Consider the following 21,583-nt stretch of genomic DNA (forward strand, 5'->3'; position numbering starts at 1 on the left):
TATCTGAAACCATCCCTTTTAAACTACAAACGGAAGAGGATGCCAGGCATAAAATGCTTGTGGTACTGCAGTTTGTTGTTGCCCCCAAGGAAGTGATGGAAGTCCCAGTGCACGAAGTACTCCTCGACTTGTAATATCGTATCTGGGAATGCCCTGGTTCAGTTCCACCAGTGAACAAGAAAACTGATGCCACTTACCTTGTTCAGTCAGTACCAGGGTTTCAGAAAAACCAGCTGCCCCACCACTCTGTAGTTGAGTCCGCCCAGAAGAAAGCCAAGCAATCCCGGCCTCATTCTTCTGCCCCTCCAGGTAAAGAGCAGAAGTCCTTGGATGCCTTCGGCTGAAGAGTATTCCAGGGATCTATGCTTATGGCATTTATAGCAGCCTACCAGCTATACATGACTCAATACTAGAGGAATCTTTGGAAACAAGTCCAAGACTTCTCCGAGACTCTACCAGAGGGTTTTCAAGAGGGACTCACTGCGATCCTACAAAAAAGACTTGATGCTGGAAAGCACGAAGTCAGGGCAGCGTACGACATCTTTGAAACTGCCTCCAGAGTCTCAGCAGTGGGCATAAGCGCTAGATGCTGGGCATGGCTCAAATCCTCTGACCTACGCCAGGAAGTCCAGGAAAGGTTGGCAGACCTTCCATGCTCAAGGGACAGTTTGTTTGGCGACAAAATTCAGGAAACAGTGGCACAACTCAAAGACCACTATGAGACCTTGCGCCAGCTGTCCACTGTTCCCTCTGACTTCTCATCTACCACCAAGAGGTCTTTCAGACAGGAACCTAGGAGGCTATCCTATAAGCCACATAGGTATTACCCTCCTTCATCCCGTGCTCATCAGCCTAGACCCTCTCAAAGAGGTCAGCCTCGACAACACAGGGCCCCAAAGGCCCAACCAGCTCCGCAGACTGGTCCGGCATCGGGGTTTTGACTCCCTTCTAGAGAGCAGCAGTCAACCACTGCCTCCAACTCCCATTCCCATGGGAGGCCACCTGTGCCATTTTACCAACACATGGCACACAATCACCACCAACCAATGGGTCCTTTCTCTGATTGCCCATGATTACCATCTAAACTTCATTACATTACCACCGGACTCATCACCAAGTCCGGCGTGGAGTCTAACCAATTGTACTCCACGTCTCGAGGCAGAACTCTCGACCCTTCTGCAGTCCAAAGCCGTGGATCCAGTTCCCCGACTGCAGCGAGGAAAAGGGTTCTACTCTTGATATTTTCTGATTCCAAAAAAGTCAGGTGGCATTCGTCCTTTCCTGGACCTCTGAGCCCTAAACAAGCATCTCCGCAAGGAAACGTTCAGCATGGTAACCTTGGGCACCATGCTCCCTCTCCTACAAAGGAGAGATTGGCTCTGCTCTCTAGATCTTCAGGATTATGCCCACATAGCCATATACCCTCCTCATCAGCAATACCTCAGGTTCGTAGTACGCCACCGTCATTTCCAATACCAAGTGCTGCCATTTGGCCTAGCATCAGCAACCCGTATACTAGTAGCATCTTACTTGCATCATTGCAGTATCCACGTCTATCCTTATCTCGACAATTGGCAACTCAGAGGTCCATCCAAGGAGGTAGTTCTTCACTCCCTCCATTTTACCATCAGCCTACTACAATCCTTGGGGTTTCTCATAAACTATTCCAAGTCACATCTGATTCCATCACACACTCTCTCATTCATCGGAGCAGATCTAAACACCATTCAAGCCAAAGCGTTCCTCCCAAAGGACTGAGCAAGCACATTGTCAACCTTAGCCAAACCACCACAGCTTGTCACCTGTTAACCTTGCTAGGTCACATGGCATCCAAGGTTCACGTTACCCCAATGGCTCGACTAGCCATGAGAGTAACACAATGGACTTTAAAATCCCAGTGGTCCCAATCATCGCAACATATGTCCCACATTGTCCATGTCACCAGCCAGCTTCGTCTCTCACTAGCTTGGTGGATACAGGAGTCCAATCTTCAGATAGGACTACCCTTTCAATCTCTGGAATCTCAGATTATGCTAACAGATGCCTCTAACCTGCGTTGGGGAGCCCATGTCAACAACCTGCAAACCCAGGGAACCTGGACCACAGTGGAAGCACAGCACCAAATAAATTTTCTGGAGCTCAGGGTGATACAATATGCCCTCTTCGCTTTTCAGGATTGCCTTATCCAACAAGGTAATCCTAGTCCAAACAGACAGCCAGGTAGCGATGTGGTACCTAAACAAACAAGGAGGCACCGGCTCTTACCTGCTATGCCAAGAGGCGGCGCAGATTTGGGCCTGGGCTCTCTCCCATTCCATGCTACTGAGAGCAACCTACCTGGCAGGCGTGGACAATGTGATGGCGGACAATCTCAGCCGGACCTTTCATCCCCCCGAATAGTCCCTAGATCCTACTGTAGCAAACTGAATTTTCCACCAGAGGGGCTGCCCACACCTAGACCTCTTTGCGTCAATCCACAACCGCAAAGTGCACAATTTCTACTCTCTACACTGCAGCCACAATACACCACCACGAGATGCCTTCGCCCACTCGTGGACAACGGGTCTTCTATATGCCTACCCTCCATTTCCACTCATCAGCAAGACTCTCGTGAAGTTATGGCAGGACCGGGGCATAATGATCCTCATAGCCCCTCACTGGCTGCGACAGGTTTGGTTTTCCATCCTAAGCGACCTCTCAGTCCAGCAACCAATTCGCCTGGGCACAGATCCAACTCTAATAATGCAGAACAGCGGACTGTTGCATCATCTGAACCGCCACTCCCTGTCTCTGACAGCATGGATGTTGAAAGGTTGATACTACAATCCCTTAATCTTTCTGACAATGTGTCCCAGGTCCTCGTAGCTTCACGAAAGCCTTCTCTTAGGAAATCTTATCGTTCCATATGGAAGAGATTTTCCTTGTGGTGGACTACAAAAATGAGAGATCCCTTTTCATGCCCCACAACAAGGCTCCTGGACTACCTCTGGTACCTTTTGGAGTCTGGTCTACAAACTTCCTCCATCCGAGTGTATGTCAGCGCCATAACCGCTTACCAGAAAGGTATAGGAGATGCCCTGATCTCGGCGCAACCCCTTGTAGGGCGCTTTATAAGAGGCTTGCTCCTACTGAAGCCTCCACTGCGTTCTCTGGTTCCGGCGTGGGACCTCAATGTGGTACTAGTACAGCTCATGTGACCTCCGTTTGAGCCTCTGCATTCCTGCACGCTACGTCATCTCACTTGGAAAGTGCTCTTTCTACTTGCTTTAACATCGACTTGCAGTCAATGAGCTGCAAGTGCTGGTAACTTACCCACCTTACACAAAATTTCTCCATAATCGTGTGGTGCTCCGCACTCAACCTAAATTTTTGCAGAAGGTAGTATCTGATTTCCATTTAAATCAAGCCATAATACTATCCACATTTTTTCTGAAACCTCACTCACAACCAGGTGAGCGGGCCCAGCATTCCTTGGTCTCTAAACTTGCGCTCGCCTTTTATTTGGACCGCACTACATCCCATAGGAAGTCCACCCAACTGTTTGTCTCCTTCGATAAAACCAAACTGGGAGTTCTGGTGGGCAAGCAGACCCTGTTCACCTGGCTGGCAGACTGTATCACCTTCTGCTACCAGCAAGCAGGCTTTCCGCTACAGGGACACGTAAAAGCGCATTCAGTAAGGGCCATGGCAATGTCAGTAGCACACCTCCGTTCTTTACCTCTTACTGACATCTGTAGAGCTGCCACATGAAGCTCTCTCCACACCTTCGCAGCTCATTATTGTCTCGACAAGGCTGGCAGGCAGGATTCCATCTTTGGCCAGTCTGTCCTATGTAATTTTGTTTCCAGTTTAATAACCCAACTTCCTTCCTGCAACCTACTGTGAAATTCAGGCTGCCCTCATACCCAAAACCACCAGTTCTGAGCCTGTTGCATGTCATTGGGTGCTTTTGGTTCAATCTGTTCGGGTATCCTGTAGCTTGCTATTCACCCATATGTGAGGACAACCATCCTGCTTGTCCTGAGAGAAAGCAGAGTTGCTTACCTGTTACAGGTGTTCTCCCAGGACAGCAGGATGTTAGTCCTCACGAAACCCGCCTGCCACCCACGGAGTTGGGTTTGCTTACGTTTCATTATTTTATTTTGCTACAAACGAGACTGAAGGGGGACCCCTGCTGGATGCAGGGTTAGTGGCATGCTGGGCCATGGTCAGTGGGCCAAAGTTGGACCTGAGCTCAGCGCTTACTGGCTGAGTACTGAGATGGTTTCCAGCTGCGGGGGGAAAGGGCATCTGCCATCATTGCCGTGCTCAGCCTCCTGCACCTGCTATCTTTCAGCTGAACTAGCAGCTAAGTCCAGGCTGGGAAACCCAGCTACCAGACCAAGGCACACCTCTGAGGGATCACGGAAATCGCCTCAAGAATTCTCAACTGGGGAAGGGTCCTTTAGGTATCGGCGCAGGAAAGCGGGGCTTTCTTTTCCTGAACTTAGAATTTCAAATTTCTCCTTTCAAAAAGCTCAAAGCAATCCCCATAGGGAGATCCATGTCCACCATCTGCTGGAGACGGAGGCTGGGGTCACTGCAGGGTTATATATATTGTGATGTCAGCTTGCTCCATCTCCATCTGCTGGCAGGGGAGCATAAACCCACTGGTCCTGAGTCTATCTATCTAAATGCTAGGAAAATTAAACTTTTGTCTTTTGTGGTATGAAAAGCTGTCAGTACTAGGAGCATCCTCATTCCTTGTAAAGAGCATGAGCTGTGTCTCTTGACCTTGAGGCCCATATTTTCTGGCCATGTGTTGCTGCTGTTTCTATGATGGCTGAAGGTGTGTTTTATGTTTCTAGGGCCTGTATCAACCAGCACCTAATGAACAACAAAGACTGCTTTTTCTGCAAAGCCACCATCACAGGGGTAGAGGACTATGAGAAGCCAGCCTTGTGCTAGTACCTGTCACAGTACCTTCCCTGAATGGATACATGTGTCTGTTTTGCTGCTGGTCTCATCCCTGTCACAGGCAGGTCGTGCATGAGGACAGTTTCTCTCTAAAGTGTATTCCATATCATTATCCCTGGAGCAGCAGCTACAATCCCACCTATAAATTCTTCATGGAAAAAAAGCTTGACGTTTACAAGGCTGTAACAGATGCACAATTTGACTGGTTTTAATAGCATTTTAATATTTTGTCGTATTTCACTAGTTCTGCTTCTCTGATGTGCGTTAGTAACCCTAGGATTGACCTGTGTCATGTCATTTGACTTCCAGGCTCCTATGCTGATCAGAGGAAAACATTTCGGCCCCCTAGTAATGGTTGGGTACAATATAGGCCTTACTACTCAATCATGTTGCCTGTGCTGAGAAGCTTGAGGGCCCCAGCCCTCACCACCATCCAGAATTTAATACCTGGGAGCAAGCTAACTAGCTCCTCTTGCTTGCATGCTGAGGGTAGCCTCGAGGAAGATGGGTGAAAGTTCTCTGTGGTGATGTGTGAGGAACCTGAACATATCTCAGCTTATGTAGGATGTTAGGAAGAAAAAACTTATACTTTTCATTCATTACTTAGACTGAAAACCAGGGATTTGAAATCTTTCTAATTAGGTTTAAACTCCACCCAGTCTTGAAGGAGGCTAATGTGGTTTCTCAGCCTGTGCATGTTTCTGTATAACCGTAGACGTAGAGCTCTGAGGCAAGCACCATATCCACTCCCATCAGTTACTATGTGTAGCCTCCTCCTCCCTCTGGGATAGAGGTTTATACTAGATGCACTGCCATTTTGCATACCTTGAGGCCAAAAGCACCTAGCTACATTATCTAGATGGCTGGAGGCTTTATATAACCTTATACTATATATCTCTTATTGCCCTCTGTGCTATAGATTGGTAGGCTGTTGCTATTCTTGGTAATGTAGCACTGGTAGATCAATTTCTCATTAAGGACAAGGTCTAGATTGCATCCTCTGCGGAGACAAATATCGCCAGAACTTAGGCTGTTTAGAAAAATAAAATCTCCAAAACATTCTACACTCTCTGCATAGCACAATCTTCACATATTCTGTTACATAATAACACTGAAACCTGTATATCCAAGAAATGATGCCTGAAAGTTTTAGTAATGCTTCTAGCCAAAGACCAGCCATATTAGCAGGAACATAGTGTAGGAGTGGATTGGAGATTGAACAGCACCTTACACAAGCCAGCTACCACTGTGTCTCTAATCTATAAATAATGTCAGCTATTTCTCTTAGCACATTGCCCTTTGATACCACATGGGAAGTATAAACATGATTCCTGCCTTGGTTGGATAGACATGCAGCAGCACCACTTCTGGCAGGAAGTAAGTTCCACCTCGGACACCCACAGGCCAAGTCAGGTTTGTGCACTGATACTGTTATGGTGGTTGATTGGATTGTCTGCATCCAGTAGCTTCATGCAGATTTTGGTTTAATACGGGTGAAGGTACCATGCTATCATTTATTAATTACCCAAGGACTGATTTTTAAGAAGGGGCACAGTCTTTGAGGTTTACTGTAGTTTATCTTACACATAACAAAAGAACTGAAATACCCTTTTCCACCAGACTAAGGAGGTCTGAGTTTCTCACTAGTACTAGTTTCCCCTACTGCCCTGCTCTCACCCTAATCCAAGACTTACACTAAGGTACTGGCTTAGTCTTTCAGATGCTAGGTGTACAGGGTGAATTTCAGTACATACAATAGGTTTCATGAGAAGAAAGTCTGCATCTTTGCTTTTCCTCTGACAGGGTTGCTGGGTCCCAAATATGGCCATTGCATGGCCTCTGTCTCCAACTTCCCTTGGTTCCTGTAGATGGTTGCATTAGCACAACTACTAAAAAGGCTAGACTGTAACACACATACATACCCAGTAAATTCAAGGGTAGTGAAGGGAGGTTCAAATAAACTTAACTGAAGTCTTGGTTTGCCTCTCTTCAGTCCTAGCCCACCACGTTCCTGAGATCCTCCTAAAGCGGCCAGATACATGACCATCAAAAGAACAAGATAATATAGATCTGTTGGCCAGTCTCTCACGTCTAAATTAAATCCACTTAACTCCTATAAAAACCAGCAGCAGATGTTCTTCCTTGCATTACAAAGCGCCCATTCTCATTATTCTGAGACCAGAAGGCTTTAATGGATGAATATCTTTTAGGTTTTGGCAACTTCAACAATGGCAGAAATAATGGTTAACAACAAAAAATATATACAGAAGGTGATACCATTTTATTAGACTACCTTAATACATTTCTTAAGTAGCTTTTGAGAACTACTGTAAATAGTATCACATTTTTTTTGTTAACCTTAATTTCTGTGTATGTAAGAGGACTAAAATGGCAGCCAAATTACACTACAATGTCAAAATAGATTTTGCTGGTTGAAAGCAGCAGCCCATGCCTTATCCTACTGAAAATGGGCCAATGAAAGTAGACTGCTAGAATCACTGGTGCCTCCTGCTCTCTCCACGAAGCAGGGTATCTGGACAGACACAGGCCTCTATGGGTATTTGCATCCTTATATTTACTAACATTGTTGCAATGGATTTTTTTTCTAACCCCTTAAAACATGTTATCAGACATTTTATCAGACAGACAGATTGTATATGTAAGTGATGAGTAGTTTGTTTTATTAGTGAAAGTCACCAGACTACACAGAATGTATGCTTTTGTGACTTCACTTGCATAAAATAAACATTAACTTATTGATCCTTTCAATGTTTTTATTTCTGAGCTGTTTTACTTTATATTTAGTACATAGCAAACTGCTATTTTGTTGAGGTAAGAAGGCAAATACTTCAGCAGCCTAGATTCTCCCATTTGTTAGGCGGCGGGTTGATGCTATTAAACATGAGTTATGTGACGGTCAGAGGATGTATAGCAGGGACCTGCCACTCTAGGCAGCTGAAGATTTCTTAAAAGTGGATTTTTTTTTTTTTTTTTTAGAAAGAGATCAGACTGTGATAAGCTTGGAAGTTCAACATGTGTAGGAGGGTGAATGTGAAGGGTGCAGTAAAGAGAAAAGGATCCCTCTAATCCCCCATACATCAAAGAAACACAGAGAGTAAGCAGCCAGTTTGTTCTTTAAAAAAGATTTTTTAAAAGAAAATTTTACATTGTAAATTTTACATTGTAAAAGTATGTACACATATAGAGCTTTCCGATAGCTGTTTTGTGTGCTGGAACAAAAGTGAGAAGGTAGCAGCCACCACGTTCTGCTTCCCTTATGGGCAGAGCTAGCCCATCATATCCATTCCACTCAGCATACACCCAAACCTTTGTCAATACTGCCTAATATGAACAGATTTGTCAGACAATACTGTGAACATCCCCGAGTCTACTGTAATGAAGTACCCAGGCACCTTAGAAATAGGCTTAGATCTGCTGTGGTTAGAAAGATTTCATAAAGATTAGAATCAAGCCTCCAGCAAGAAATTTGAGGTGTCCCAGCCCTAGCCACATCCTCACACCATCCTTTAACTGCAAACGTTTAGAGCAGTACATAACACCTGCTATAAACCTAAGCAGGGTAATATTTTCCTCCAAGCTACTTTTACCTTTTTATTTTTAAATGCAATGCTGGTAGAAATAGTTAATACTAGAAATATTTTTTTTTTTACTTTTTAAACGACAAGAATTGTTTCTGAGATGCAGCAGGATGGTCACATCCTTTTCTCTCTCAAGCAAGAAATGAGAGATGGAACACACCTAAAAAAATCTCTATCTAGATATATCATGTCAGATTCTAGAGCAGGGGGCTTCAGGAGATCCACCAAGAACACACATGAGAGAAACTGCACTAGGGGATTGTTTTATATGGCGAAGTCATTGACATCCTCTCCCACTGAAAATGCTGAGAAAGAGGTCAATTTTTTTAAAAGGAAATGCAGAAGCTAGCTGCTTCCTTTTCTATTCCAGCAAGGAGACTGGAAGACAATGGCCCACTGCAACCTGTCTTGTGGGACATTTTCACTGAAATGTCTACTGGTAAGATTATTGATATGAATACTAATTGTTGCCCCTTACATGAGTGCTGCAATGCCGGAGACTTGACCTAACCACCTCGAGCAGCTTCCGGGAAAGAAGGGTATGGCCCTGAACTCTTGAAGGCTGTTGCTGTTAGATTTGTTTAAAAAAAAAAAATCTAATCTTGACTGTAGTGATCTCAAGAATTATCCTCTCATCTCAGACCTCCCTTTTTTTTTTTAAGCAAAAGTGTTAGAAAAAGTGGTTTTGAAAAGTGTGTTTTTATGGATGATTATTCCATTTGGGACACACATCAATATAGCTCTTGAGTTGGTCACAATACAGAGACACTTTTGCCTTCTATTTTTGAAATCTTTCCACAAGGGTTTGATAATGGGTCTGAATTTTTTCTAGTTCTACTTGACTTAACAGCAACATGATACTGTTGATCATGTGCTACTGTTAAATCTATTAAATCGGATTGGGATTGGTGTTATTGCCCATAAGTGGTTTGCAGCTTTTCTGGATGGGCACAAGGAGGATTGTGATCCCCAGTTCTAAATTTTTTTTTCCATTAAATAGGGGTGGCCCTCAGGGCTTGGGTTGTCTACAACCCTTTTTAACATCTATATTTCCCCCATCTGTCAAATTCTTGCCAGTATAGATGTCTAGTACTGCCTATGCATGGAGAACATTTGTTTTATACCCAGCAGAAATTCTTTTAAGGAGACACTTAAAGACTTGGTTAGCTGAGCATAAATGAATGCTAAACCTGAGTAAGACTGAAATATCATGCAAGATTTCCTGCAGTTTAAGTACCATGTTTTCTGCTTGTTGATGGAGTACAAATTCTAATATCTAAACATGTCCACAACCCTATCATTACTTCCTCACGTGAGCAGGTAAAGAAGTGTGTCTTTTACAAATTTTGAAGGCAGCGCAAGTTGTGTTCTTTTTTAAATGAAAATGACTTGAAAACTGTTATGCACACTTATAATTTCCTCACTCGATTATTGTAACACTGTATATGTTTGTTTGCCTCAAATCATTTTACATTCATTGTAATATGTTCTGAACACAGCAACCTGAATCATTTCTGGGGATTAAATTTGATAGTACCTTGCTCCGGTTCTAGCAAAGCTTCATTAATTATCGATAATATGGTGAGTTCAGTTTAAAATTCTTACAGGTTTTCAAGGGTATTAACAGATAAGCTGCAGCATTAAAAGTGGATGGTGCTAATGTAAAATATGAGCTCAGCATCCCAGGGACTACTGTGTGCACCAACTTTCAAGCAAGTTATTTAGACTCACTAAATCTAATAAGCAGCTCTTCTGTGTTCAAGGTCCACTCCTTTGGAATGCTTTACCACAAGAAATAAAGGGTGTGAGCTTTAATTCTTAAAGTTCCAAAAGATGGTGGGAGTACACTTTTTTCAATAAATATTTGATGTTTTATTAATTTTTTTAGGATATCAAGTGTGATCACGATACTGGCAGATGAAGGTCTCTCAGTAATGTAAGGGCACTGTGATAAGTTTTATATTATTTGTGTTTTTGCTTTGTTTTTATCCAGAATGTATTTCTTTTATTAGTTTTTATTATTTGTTAATATTGATATTTTGTTTTAGTATGGATGTATGCCTGTTCACCACCTAGTAATTTTGATAGGCACTCTTATAAATTTAAAATAAATACATTTAGCATATATGTGGGGTCCCAAGGACAGTTTTGGGAAGCCCAGTTCTGCAGTTAAGTGTACTACCCCTATTTCAGTTTTCTTATGGAAGCTGCAGTAGTTTGTCACCTGCTATAAACTTAAGCAGTGCTATATTTTCTTCCAAGCAGCTTATCTTTTTATTTTTCTGGTATAAATAGATAATACTAGAAATAAATGGTGATGACTTTTATCAATAAGAATTATTTCTAATGTGAGCAGAATGGTCACATCCTTTTTCTCTTTTAATCAAGAAATAGGAGATGGACATATCAATTCCTCAAAAATAATCTCTCTTTCTTTCATCATATTCTAGAGCAGGGCTTATCCCCCATCCTCACATCCCCCCCAACCCATCACCACTACCATTTAAAAAAAAAAAAAAATTAGCTTTCAACTCATTAGCAGTTTCATTGCATGTTCCCCTCAACCTATGCACCTTCTGCCTTTCCTAACCCACATGTAGGGGGCCCATAGCTGAACTAACTGTTCTATATCTAGTATAGCCAGACACAGTCCCTGAACCTAGACTCAAAGGGTGGGGTAGGAGGGGGCCAGGAAAGAACACATTTACAGATACCTTTTGTTCTAAGCCAGGAACTAGATTTGGCTTAAAGACTAGTCTCACTGCCATCTAACACCTTTTTAAATTGCAGAAAATTAGGATTCAAACTTCATATGAGCAAGGCCTGCCTTCTGTACAGTAAGGAGACAAGTCACAGCAAAAGAGAGTAGTAACTGCCTTTACCAACAGGGGCTCAGAATTTATTGCTGAAAAAAAGACCTTGCCTTGAGCCCCAGTGCTAATTATTATCCAACTACTATGCTGGTTCTTACTGACTCTGAAACCAGCTTCACAGTACTACATGGACTAACCGATCACTGTAAAGTGATGGGACAAGCTGGAGCCAGCAAACTGTGTTTTCACTCTAGCCTAGCTGTCCAAAGAAAGGGTTCTCTTATTCTGAGTATTATGCATGAAGTTGGCTTATAACAAATGATCAATCAGTCCATCAATATACAAGTACTCTTATCTGGTAAGGAATATAATTTGAGCAATCATGGGCACTTCATCCCAATTAGCAGGATCCTATTCTTCATGAAGCAGGGTAATGTTCAGATCCTACAGAAGGCTGCTATAGTTTTCACTGTTAAATTTCAAATTGGGAAATAATGTCATCTACCCCACCACTACAGAGATAAAGGAGGTTTTTTTTTTCACCCAGCAGTGGGTAGCACAAAGATTTGGAAATATGAATTCATTTAATATCACATTAACACAACTCAATATAAAATATTGAATTTTCTTAAAATAATTTAGCTTGGAAATAAATATAATTTGGTTAAAAAAATTCTGTTCTGTCACTGTGGAGGTTGAGGCAGGAAATCTGTTCATGACTGCCAGAATCATGACAAGCAAATTACCCCCATTCTACTGAACTGCATGCAAATTTAGCTCCCATTCAATTTGGACATGATAAAGATCTAATTGGATTATATTTTAGAATGATCTCCTTACTCATGGAGTAGGAGAAACCACGTGTTGGATGGGAAGTGTTTTCCTGGCTGTCAGCCTTGGTTGAATAGGGGACATGGTCCAAGCTAGAAATAAAAAGTCCCTAACTATTCTCTTGGCCCCACTGCCTTCAGTGCTGCCCTACATGATAATTCGTGGCTCAGGCACAGATTCCGAGATAGTCTTGTGTGGCAGAACACTGGCTCCATTGAGATACAGCTCATCATTTACAAGGACATCTTCACCAAGGACGGTCACATTTTCCATTCTCACCTGAGAAGAGAAACAAAATAGCAGCTAGAGTCAGCAGACGGCACCCCGTAGACTAACAGGCAGTGAAGGAATGACTTGGTAATATCCAGAGATTGCACAAAAACCTTCTATAGTGTTTTCCATAACTCCACCCTGACATTTACATTCTTTTTTCTCTAAAGAGGTACTATAAGAATCAGAGTACAGCTTCATATGACTCAGAATATTGTTAATTGTTTGGACAGTAATAGATATCAAAACTGAGAATATCCTAATGCCTTTGTACAGACCCATGGTGCAACTGCACCTTGTATGCAGTTCTGGTTGCTCCATCTCAAAATAATATAGCAGACATAGAAAAGGTACACAGAAGGGAGACAGAGGCACCGGAAAAGCTCCCTTATAGAGAGAGGCTAAACAGATTAGGGCTAGTTAGCTTGGAAGAGAGATAGAGGGGATATGATTGCAATTTATAAAAATGAGTGGAGTAGAATGGGTAAAAAGGAAACAGTTATTTACTATTTCAAACAGCCCTAGCACAAGTGGACACTCCATGAAACCAGCAACCAGCAGATTTAGAATAAACCATATGGAAATATTTTTACATGGTGAACGCAACTCACCTAGTGGGGTTCAAATAAGGGTTGAACAATTTCCTGAAGGAAAAATCCATAAACAACTACTAGCCAGGTGGTTTTGGGAAAGCCTGGATCTCATTCAGCAGCACAACCTGCCACCTACTGAGCAATCAGGACAGCCATAATGGAGAAATTACTTACCTGATAATTTCATTTTCCTTAGTGTAGACAGATGACTCAGGACCAGTGGGTTATGCTTCTCTGCCAGCAGAAAGACTTAGCAAGCTGACGTATCAGTATATATATTTCTGCAGTGACCCTCACTCTGCCAGTATTCTCTTCAAAAGCAACTGTGGACAGATTAGCAAAAAACCTGATTAAACACAGGCAACCAATAAGAAAACACTGAACTCAAGAATCTAGGTACCCCAAGCTAGGGCCTGGATGAACACTTAGCAGTAATCCCTTGGGACTCAGAGCCCCACAGCAGAACCATTGACACACTCATGCAAGCAGCCGAGGACAGGAAGCTGAGTCCATCTGTCTACACTATGGAAAACGAAAATTATCAGGTAAGTAATTTCTCCATTTCCTATTGTGTAGACAGATGGACTCAGGACCAGAGGGATGTACCAAAAGCTACTCCCAAACAGAGTGGGACGCTGTTCCTTGTCCAGTCAACACTGCCGGGTAGATTTTAAAAGGGTTACGCGCATAACCCTTTTAAAACGCCTCTGCGTGCGCTGAGCCTATTTTGCATAGGCTCGGCGGTGCGCGCAAGCCCCAGGACGCGCATAAGTCCCGGGGCTTCGTTAGGGGGGGCGTGTCGGGTGGGTGGCGTGACGTTCGGGGTGTTCCAGGGGCATGGCCGAGGCCTTCGGAACAGCCCCCAGGGTCAGGAGATGGCGCACCAGCAGCCCGCTAGCGCACAAGGGTAAGGGGGGGGGTTAGATAGGGCCGGGGGGGGGGTGTGAATTAGGTAGGGGAAGGTGCGGAGGGGTAGGGAACGGGCAGTGCACGCAGGGCTTGGCGCATGCAAGTTGCACAAATGTGCACCCCCTTGCGCTCGCTGACCCCGGATTTTATAAGATATGCGCGGCTACGCGCATATCTTATAAAATCCAGCGTACTTTCGTTTGCGCCTGGTGCGCGAATAAAAGTACGTGCACATGCTGTTTTTTAAAATGTACCCCTGTATGTGCAAAGGTTGCATCCTCCTGGGCCTGCACATCCAGACGATAAAACCTGGAGAAAATAAGGAGGACCACATCGCAGCTCGGCAGATATTGACGAGAGACAACAATCGAACCTCCACCCATGACACTGCTGAGCCCTAGTGGAATGAGTCCAAACCTGAGCAGACAACGGCCTCAGCATCCACATATGTGGCAGTGACCACCTCCTTAATCCAGTGTACCTATTGTAGCCCATGAAGCTGGAGCGCTCTGCTTACTTCTGCCATGAAGGACAAACAGGCAATCTGTCTTCCGGAAAGGTTCATAAATCTCCAGCTACTGTATGACAAGTTTCTTGACATTCAATGAGCACCAGAGGCAATACTCCTCTACATCCCTGACCTTATCCAGGAACAGTAATGAGATTCAAATGAAAGTCCAACACCACTTTGGGCAAAAAAGATGGAACAGTATGCAGCTGTAACGCCCCTGGAGTCACCTGAAGCAATGGCTCCCGGAAAGACAAGGCCTGCAGCTCAGATTCGACACACAGAACATATAACCACCAGAAACACTGTCTTCAAAGTTAACTGCAAGGAAAGACTACACAGCAGATGGAATGTAGGGCCCACCAAAAAAATCCAGCACCAAGTTAAGATTCCACAAGGGAAGTGATAACAGCAAGGGAGGCCGAAGAGGTTTCACTCCCCTCAAAAAAAAACCAAAAACAGACCACATCAGGATCGGACAACAAGGAATCACCATTCAATGGGCCCCTGAAGCAGGCAAGAGTCGCAACCTGCACCACCTTCAAGGAATTAAGGGACAACCCTTTATTTATCCCATCCTACAAAAAACCCAGAATGAGTGGGATCGTAACTGAAGAACACCATGTTCCTCATACCATGCCTCAAAGACTCTCCAAACCCATATATAGGCTAAGGAAGTGGAGAACTTTTGAGCACGGAGTAAGGTGGCAATCACCGCGGAGGAATATCCACACTTCAACAGGCGAGTCCCCTCAAGGGCCAAACCCTTGATCCCCTTGAAGAACTGGATCCTGCTGTAAGAGATCCATGTGCGGCATAAGACTAAGGGGGATCTATACCAGGTGACTCCGCAGAGTGCCACCAGGAGTACTAGCCCCCTATGGCCTTCAATTTTGCAAATTATTGTGCCCAACATTGACCACAGAGGCAAGGCAAAAAGCAATCTGTCTTCTGGCCAGACCTTTATGAGAGAATCTATGCCCAGGGACCACTGATCTCTCCTGCGACTGTAGAATCGAGGAATCTTCGCATTGTGAGAAGTCGCCAGAAAATCTAGGAACGGATGGCCCCAGCGATCCACAATCAGCTGAAATGCATCGGCTGACAACACCTATTCTCCGAAGTCCAGACTTTCCCTACTGATAAAGTCCACTCTTACGTTGTCTTTTCCTGCAGTGTGAGAGGGCAAGATCATCCATGGATGCCCTTCTACCCATTCCATAAGTTGGTCTATTTCCTGCAACATTTGCTGGCTCTTGGTTCCTTCCTGGCGATTGATGTAGGCCACTGTCATTGTGTTATCCGACTTCATGTGGACCGCCTGACCCTGCAGCCTGTGACCGAACTGCAAGCATGCCAACCGAATCACCTGGGCTTCCAGTTGATTGATGTTCCAGCAGGACTCTTCGGCATTCCAATGCCCTTGGGCCATCAGCTCCTGACAATGAATCCCCCAACCCTGGAGACTCGCATCTGTCATGAGCACCACCCAGGTTGGAGGACAAGAAAACACCCTCTCTCAGATGAACCTCCTGCAAGAGCTGATTTCCAGTTGCAAGTGGAACCAGACCGAATAGTCCTGAGACTGCAGGTTCCAACAATACAGTAGCAAATGCTGAAGAAGATGCATATGTGCTTTCACCCATGGCACCACTTCCAGGGTTGATGACATCAAGCCAAGCACCTGTAGATAGGACCACACCATCTGGCATATAGTGTTCATCAACTGGCGCAGCTGAGACATCAATTTCTGAATCTGAACTTCCGGCAGGAAAATTTTGTCCTGCCCCATGTTGAACCAAACCCCCAGATATTCCAATGACTGGGATGGCTGAAGACCATCCCAGCTCCTGCAACAAGGAGATCACCTTATGAGTCACCAGGCGGCTCTCTTCCTGCGACTTGGCTCGAATCAGCCAGTTGTCCAAGTATGGGTGCACCAGGATCCCTTCTGATCTCAAGGATATCACTACTACTACCATAACCTTGGAAAATGTTCTGGAGGTGGTGGCTAAACCATAGGGCAGTGTCTGAAACTGATAATGGCATCCCAACACCGCAAAGCTTAGAAAACGGTGTTCCAAACAGATGGGAATAGGAAGGTAGGCCTCGGACAGAGCCAGGGAGGTCAGAAATTCTCCCGACTGCATTGCCATTATTTACAGAGCGCAAGGTTTCCATGCAAAAATGAGTCGCCCTCAAATGACAGTTGACCCTTTTGGGATCCAGGATGGGAAGAAAGGAACCCTCCTTTTTGGGCATAACAAAATAAATGTAATATCACCCCATACTTTGAGACGTGGGCAATGGAGCCACAGCCCTCAGCCTGAGGAGCCTTTGGAGCGTTAACTCCACTGTCTGCTTCTTCTGCGGGGAGTGGCAAGGAGACACCATGAATATGTCCTGAGGAATACTGCAAAATTCCAGACCATATCCTTCTCGGATCACCTCCAGGACCCATTGGTCCAATGTGATCTCTACACACCTCTGCTAAAAGAGAGGCATCCCGACATCTCTTGTCCCCAAAAGTGGGTCGGCAAACCTTCATTGGGAAGCTCAGGAAGATCTGCCACCCAAGCCCACTCTTCTCTTGGGCTGTCTGGAACAAAAGGTCTGAGACATACTGAAAGGCCAAGTCCTCTGAAAGGTAGACCCCTTATAAGGATGAAACCGCTTGGAACTCCAGAAACAACCCCTCATACCAAAGGGGCTCTGAAACTGCTTCTTATTCTCCGGCAACCGAGGAACTGACTATTCGTCCCGCTTACTTGCCCATTTCTCCAACTCGCTTCCAAATAAGAGTGAGCCTTTAAAGGGCATCTTTATAAGATTAGCTTTGGAGGCTGAGTCAGCTGACCAATTTTGCAACCAGAGTTGATGCCTGGCCGCTATCACCAAAGCCACTCCTCTGGCTGAGGTATGGACCAAATCGCAGCCAGCGTCTGCTAAAAAGATGGCAGCAGGTTCCATAACCACTCTGGAAGTCCCTCCAGAGTCATCAACCTCCTGAGAGAGAAGCAGACAAGATTTTGCCACTACGGCACAACAGGAAGTGATCTGTAAAGTCATCACCACTGCCTCAAAGGCTTGCTTAGGGATAGCCTCGATCATCCTATGATGTATATCCTTCAAGGCTGCTCCTCCCTCCACAAGGATAGTTGTCTGCTTAGAGATGGCACAGACCAGGGCATCCACTTTGGGAAAAATGTAAATGCTCTCTCACAGCCAGATCCAGGGGGTCCAGGCCTTCCAGTGTCTGACTGCCTTTAAAATTTGCTTCTAGAGCATGCCTTTCAAGATCAATCAATTCCTGAATGGCATCCATCACAGGGAAAAACAAAAGGCTTTACACAAGGAAGCCAAAATGGGATTCTTCTTAGACTCTGACATGGCAACCGAAACAGGAACACCCAGCTGTTTCAAATTCTGGGAAATCAATGCCAGCAGTTCATTCTTCTGAAAGAACCTCAACATGATTCGATACAGTTCCAGTCCTGGAGGAATTTCCCCATCTTCCAGGGAATCAGAATCTACCTCAGCATCAGTGCCATCAGGATTCCTGTCGGGACCACCCGCAGGGAGCTGAGGTGAGTTCCGGCGCTGAAGCCTAGGACTGGAAGAGGGAGGAGTCACCGGCTCAGGGTCCAACTTGACAGGAAAAGTTTGTAAGCCTTGAAAAAATTCCACCCAAGAAAAGGCAGCTGGATCCAAACCAAGCCCAGAAGAGAACTGGAGCTAGTCCCACAGAATTGCCCTTGCCTGTGGTGGAGCCAGTCAAGGGAGAACCAAGGTCTGGCATGCCTCCAAGTCAAGGCCGTAACCAACCTATCATCACAACAGGAGGAGCCAGGCTTAGCAAAATCTGAGGAAGACAATGCTCCCTGAGTAGTGCTGACACAGGTTAGAAGCCAGCTCAGGCTGAGAAGCCCTAATATGACAGGCAACACAAACAGGAAGACGTTTAGGCTTCTTGCTTCCCAGCACCATTGCAGCAGTAAACGTGCATCTGAATGGCTCACGCTCAAAAATGTATGCACTCAAAGCTTAAGTGTATCAGATGCAAGCGCAACAAGGTGATTGCACAACTTCTGCGCTAAGTCCCGAAGCGTGGAAAGTCCAAAAGTTGTACGGGTAAAAGGCACGCCCAAAAACAAGCACAAAACATGGGCGCAGAGCAGATGCACGTCCCACACCAAGAGCCTTGTAGAGGGGACCACATCATGCACAGGAATGTGTGAAAAACACCGCTGCAGTCTACAATGCAGTGTGCAAAGAAAAATCCTAACTTCAGGGCCTAGCCCACCGGGGCCACTAAATCCGCCAGGCTGCCCAGTTCCGGGAGTGGGAACAAACGTTGCTACAAGGCACAGAGACCAGAGGAAGTCCTAAAACCCCTCTGTGTCTGCTTAAAAGGTAAAACTTTTTTTTAAAACCTTACCTAAGTTCAGCGCTTACCAGATGAGTACAGACAGTTTCTAGCTGCAGGGGGAGAGGGCATCTGCCATCACCACAGCGCTCGGCCTTCTGCACCCGCTGCCTTTCAGCTGAATGAGCAGCTAAGCCCATGCTGGGAAACCCAGCTACTGGGCCAAGGCACACCTGTGAGGAATCACAAAAATCAGCTCAGGAACTCTTAACTGGGGGAGGGACCTTTTGGTATCACTGCAGGAAAGTGAACTCTTTTTCCTTAAATCAGAATTTCAAATTTCTGCTTTGAAAAAACACAAAGCAATCCCCATAGGGAGATGTACGTCCACCATTTGCTGGAGATGGAGAATACTGGAAGGCTGGGGTCATGGCAGGAGTATATATATATATATTGTAATGTCAGCTTGCTCAGTCTCTGCTGGCAGGGGAGAATAACCCACAAGTCCATCTGTCTACATCCTAGACATGTGCCATTTATTAATCCAACCTAGTCAGACTACAATTCAGCAGGATATCTAGCCAGTATAGATGGAAAATTTCATTAGCAGTGTGTGCCTGTTATCTCTCTCAGTACCAAGAAATTAAGTTGGACAATTTCCTTCATGCTTTCATTGACTTATTTAAGCTCCCCTGCACTCAAAAAAAATAAATAAATTTTTTAAATCAGGATTTCCTAATGCCATACATATCAATTACAAGGTTCCCAACCCAAACAGGGTTAGAGAGTTAGAAAGGACAAGCTGAATTCCTGGACTACTCCCAGCACTGTAGAAGCCTGAATAAGGCATACCACCCAAACCTTCGAACCAATATTGTATAGGGAACAGCAGGACAAGCTTCCCTCACTCAAGCACACACTGCCCTACTCCAGAGCAGGTACAGCACAAGCAGCAGCAGCAGTTCAAGCTTTTCTCACACAAACACAGAACAGTACAACTACACAACAAGTATGTAAGCTTCACCCGTATTCTGCCCCATCGCAGTACAGGCAGTAACAGTGCAAGCTTCCTTCATACAAACTGCCCGACCATAGAAAAGGTACAGCACAAGCAGCAGCAGTGCAAGTTTTACTTACTGTACATTACACACTAACCCACCATAGAATAAGGACAGTATTAGCAGTAGCAGTGTAAGCTTCACATATACTGCACCATCACAAAACAGGAACAGCTGCAGGCAACAGCAGTGCAAGCTTCCCATATACACTCCCTTACTAAATGACTGTCAATCTTGTTATTGAGGAGCTCTCTCTTAGGGTAAGAGTTCAGTCCTTTGTTCTCTAATGAGACTAACATCCAGGGTCCAATTGTAATGGTGTCCTTTCAACTGTTAGTGTGAAGCAACTAACTTCACACACGAACGTAGATGAGTATCATATGATATTTACTTTTGTTAATAGTGAGAGATGAATGTAACCACCCATAGCACACTTCATATCACCGCATGCTGTGGTACAGGGAAGATGAAATGTATTCTTACCTGATAATTTCCTGAGTCCAGTCAGATTAGTCCAGATGAATAGGTTATGCCCACCAACCAGCAGATGGGAGGCAGAGATCAACAGTTCGCTCTAGCCACACTTTATAGGCATCCAAACTGACCTCAGCCTGCCAGGATTACCTGTAACAAGTTAACTTCCAAAAAATGTTAAAACCCCTTACAACCAGAGGACTAAACAGAATAAGGAAAGAAAATAAGCAGAAAATTATATACACACAGATACTTAACCTCACTGCTTACCAAGAGAAAAGAGACAACTCACCATTATGCATTTCAGAGAGTTTTAAGGCACAACAACATATTTGCAGAGTAACAGGGTGGGTTCTGGAATAGCCTGACTGGACTCAAGGAAAGGAAATTATCAGGTAAGAATAAATTTCACCTTCTTCTTCATCTAATCAGACCAATCTAGATGAATGGCATGTACTCGAGCTACTCTCAAATTGGGCAGGTCATTGTGAATACCATTCTTAAGATTTCTGCAGCAAAGGAGGAGTCTTCTCTTGTGCTCATGTCCAAATGATAATGCTTTAAGAAGGAATGTAAAGACCACCAAATCATTGCTCTATATACAGTATACACACACAAGGTCATACATACATATGCTCCCTCTCAGATACACCCCCAGATGTCTCCAGTACTTATTTGGTTGGGATCTGCCAACAGCTCCGGGCCCTCCTCTTCATTTCAACTGCTAGGAGGTTGGGATCAACCTCCAGCCCCATTCTCTCACACACACACCCACACCCACACACCTTAGGCAGTTCTCATTCTCTCTGCCTCTCTTTCTCTCTCTCTCTCATACAACCCAGGCAGGCTCCCATTCTCTCACACAAAAACACAACCCAAACAAGCTCCTAGTCACACCCGCACACCCTAGCCAGACTCCAATTCATCCACACACATACAAAAATCCCAGGCAGACTTGCATTCTCTCACTCATATACACACACATATACATGCACCACCCATCCCAGGCAGACTCCCATTCACACACACACCTCCTCATCCCACACAGGTTCCCATTCACACACATACCCTATCCCAGGCAGTCTCCCATTCATACACACACATGCAATCCAGGCAGCCAGGGTCCACAGGTCATTCTTCCTCTGCTGCTGTCAGCTTGTACCTTCTTCTTTGGAGCGATGTTCATCTTGTGTGCTGGCCTATGGT

General features: G+C 44.8%; 2 protein-coding genes across 4 annotated transcripts in view; one reads left to right on the top strand and one right to left on the bottom strand.

The window, feature by feature from the left end:
* RNF123 (ring finger protein 123) overlaps positions 1 to 7,722 on the top strand; it is a 454,378-nt gene extending 446,656 nt beyond the window's left edge. For both annotated transcript variants that reach the window (XM_029599662.1, XM_029599663.1), the window contains exon 39: positions 4,848 to 7,722. In XM_029599662.1, coding sequence (XP_029455522.1) covers positions 4,848 to 4,947 — 100 coding nt within the window. In that variant the 3' untranslated portion in view covers positions 4,948 to 7,722. The remainder of the gene's footprint in view (positions 1 to 4,847) is intronic.
* Positions 7,723 to 8,083: 361 nt separating this feature from the next.
* GMPPB (GDP-mannose pyrophosphorylase B) overlaps positions 8,084 to 21,583 on the bottom strand; it is a 183,436-nt gene continuing 169,936 nt past the window's right edge. For both annotated transcript variants that reach the window (XM_029599666.1, XM_029599665.1), the window contains exon 10: positions 8,084 to 12,478. In XM_029599666.1, coding sequence (XP_029455526.1) covers positions 12,347 to 12,478 — 132 coding nt within the window. In that variant the 3' untranslated portion in view covers positions 8,084 to 12,346. The remainder of the gene's footprint in view (positions 12,479 to 21,583) is intronic.

This window comes from Rhinatrema bivittatum, chromosome 4 (assembly GCF_901001135.1).
Source record: "Rhinatrema bivittatum chromosome 4, aRhiBiv1.1, whole genome shotgun sequence".
Lineage (NCBI taxonomy): Eukaryota > Metazoa > Chordata > Amphibia > Gymnophiona > Rhinatrematidae > Rhinatrema > Rhinatrema bivittatum.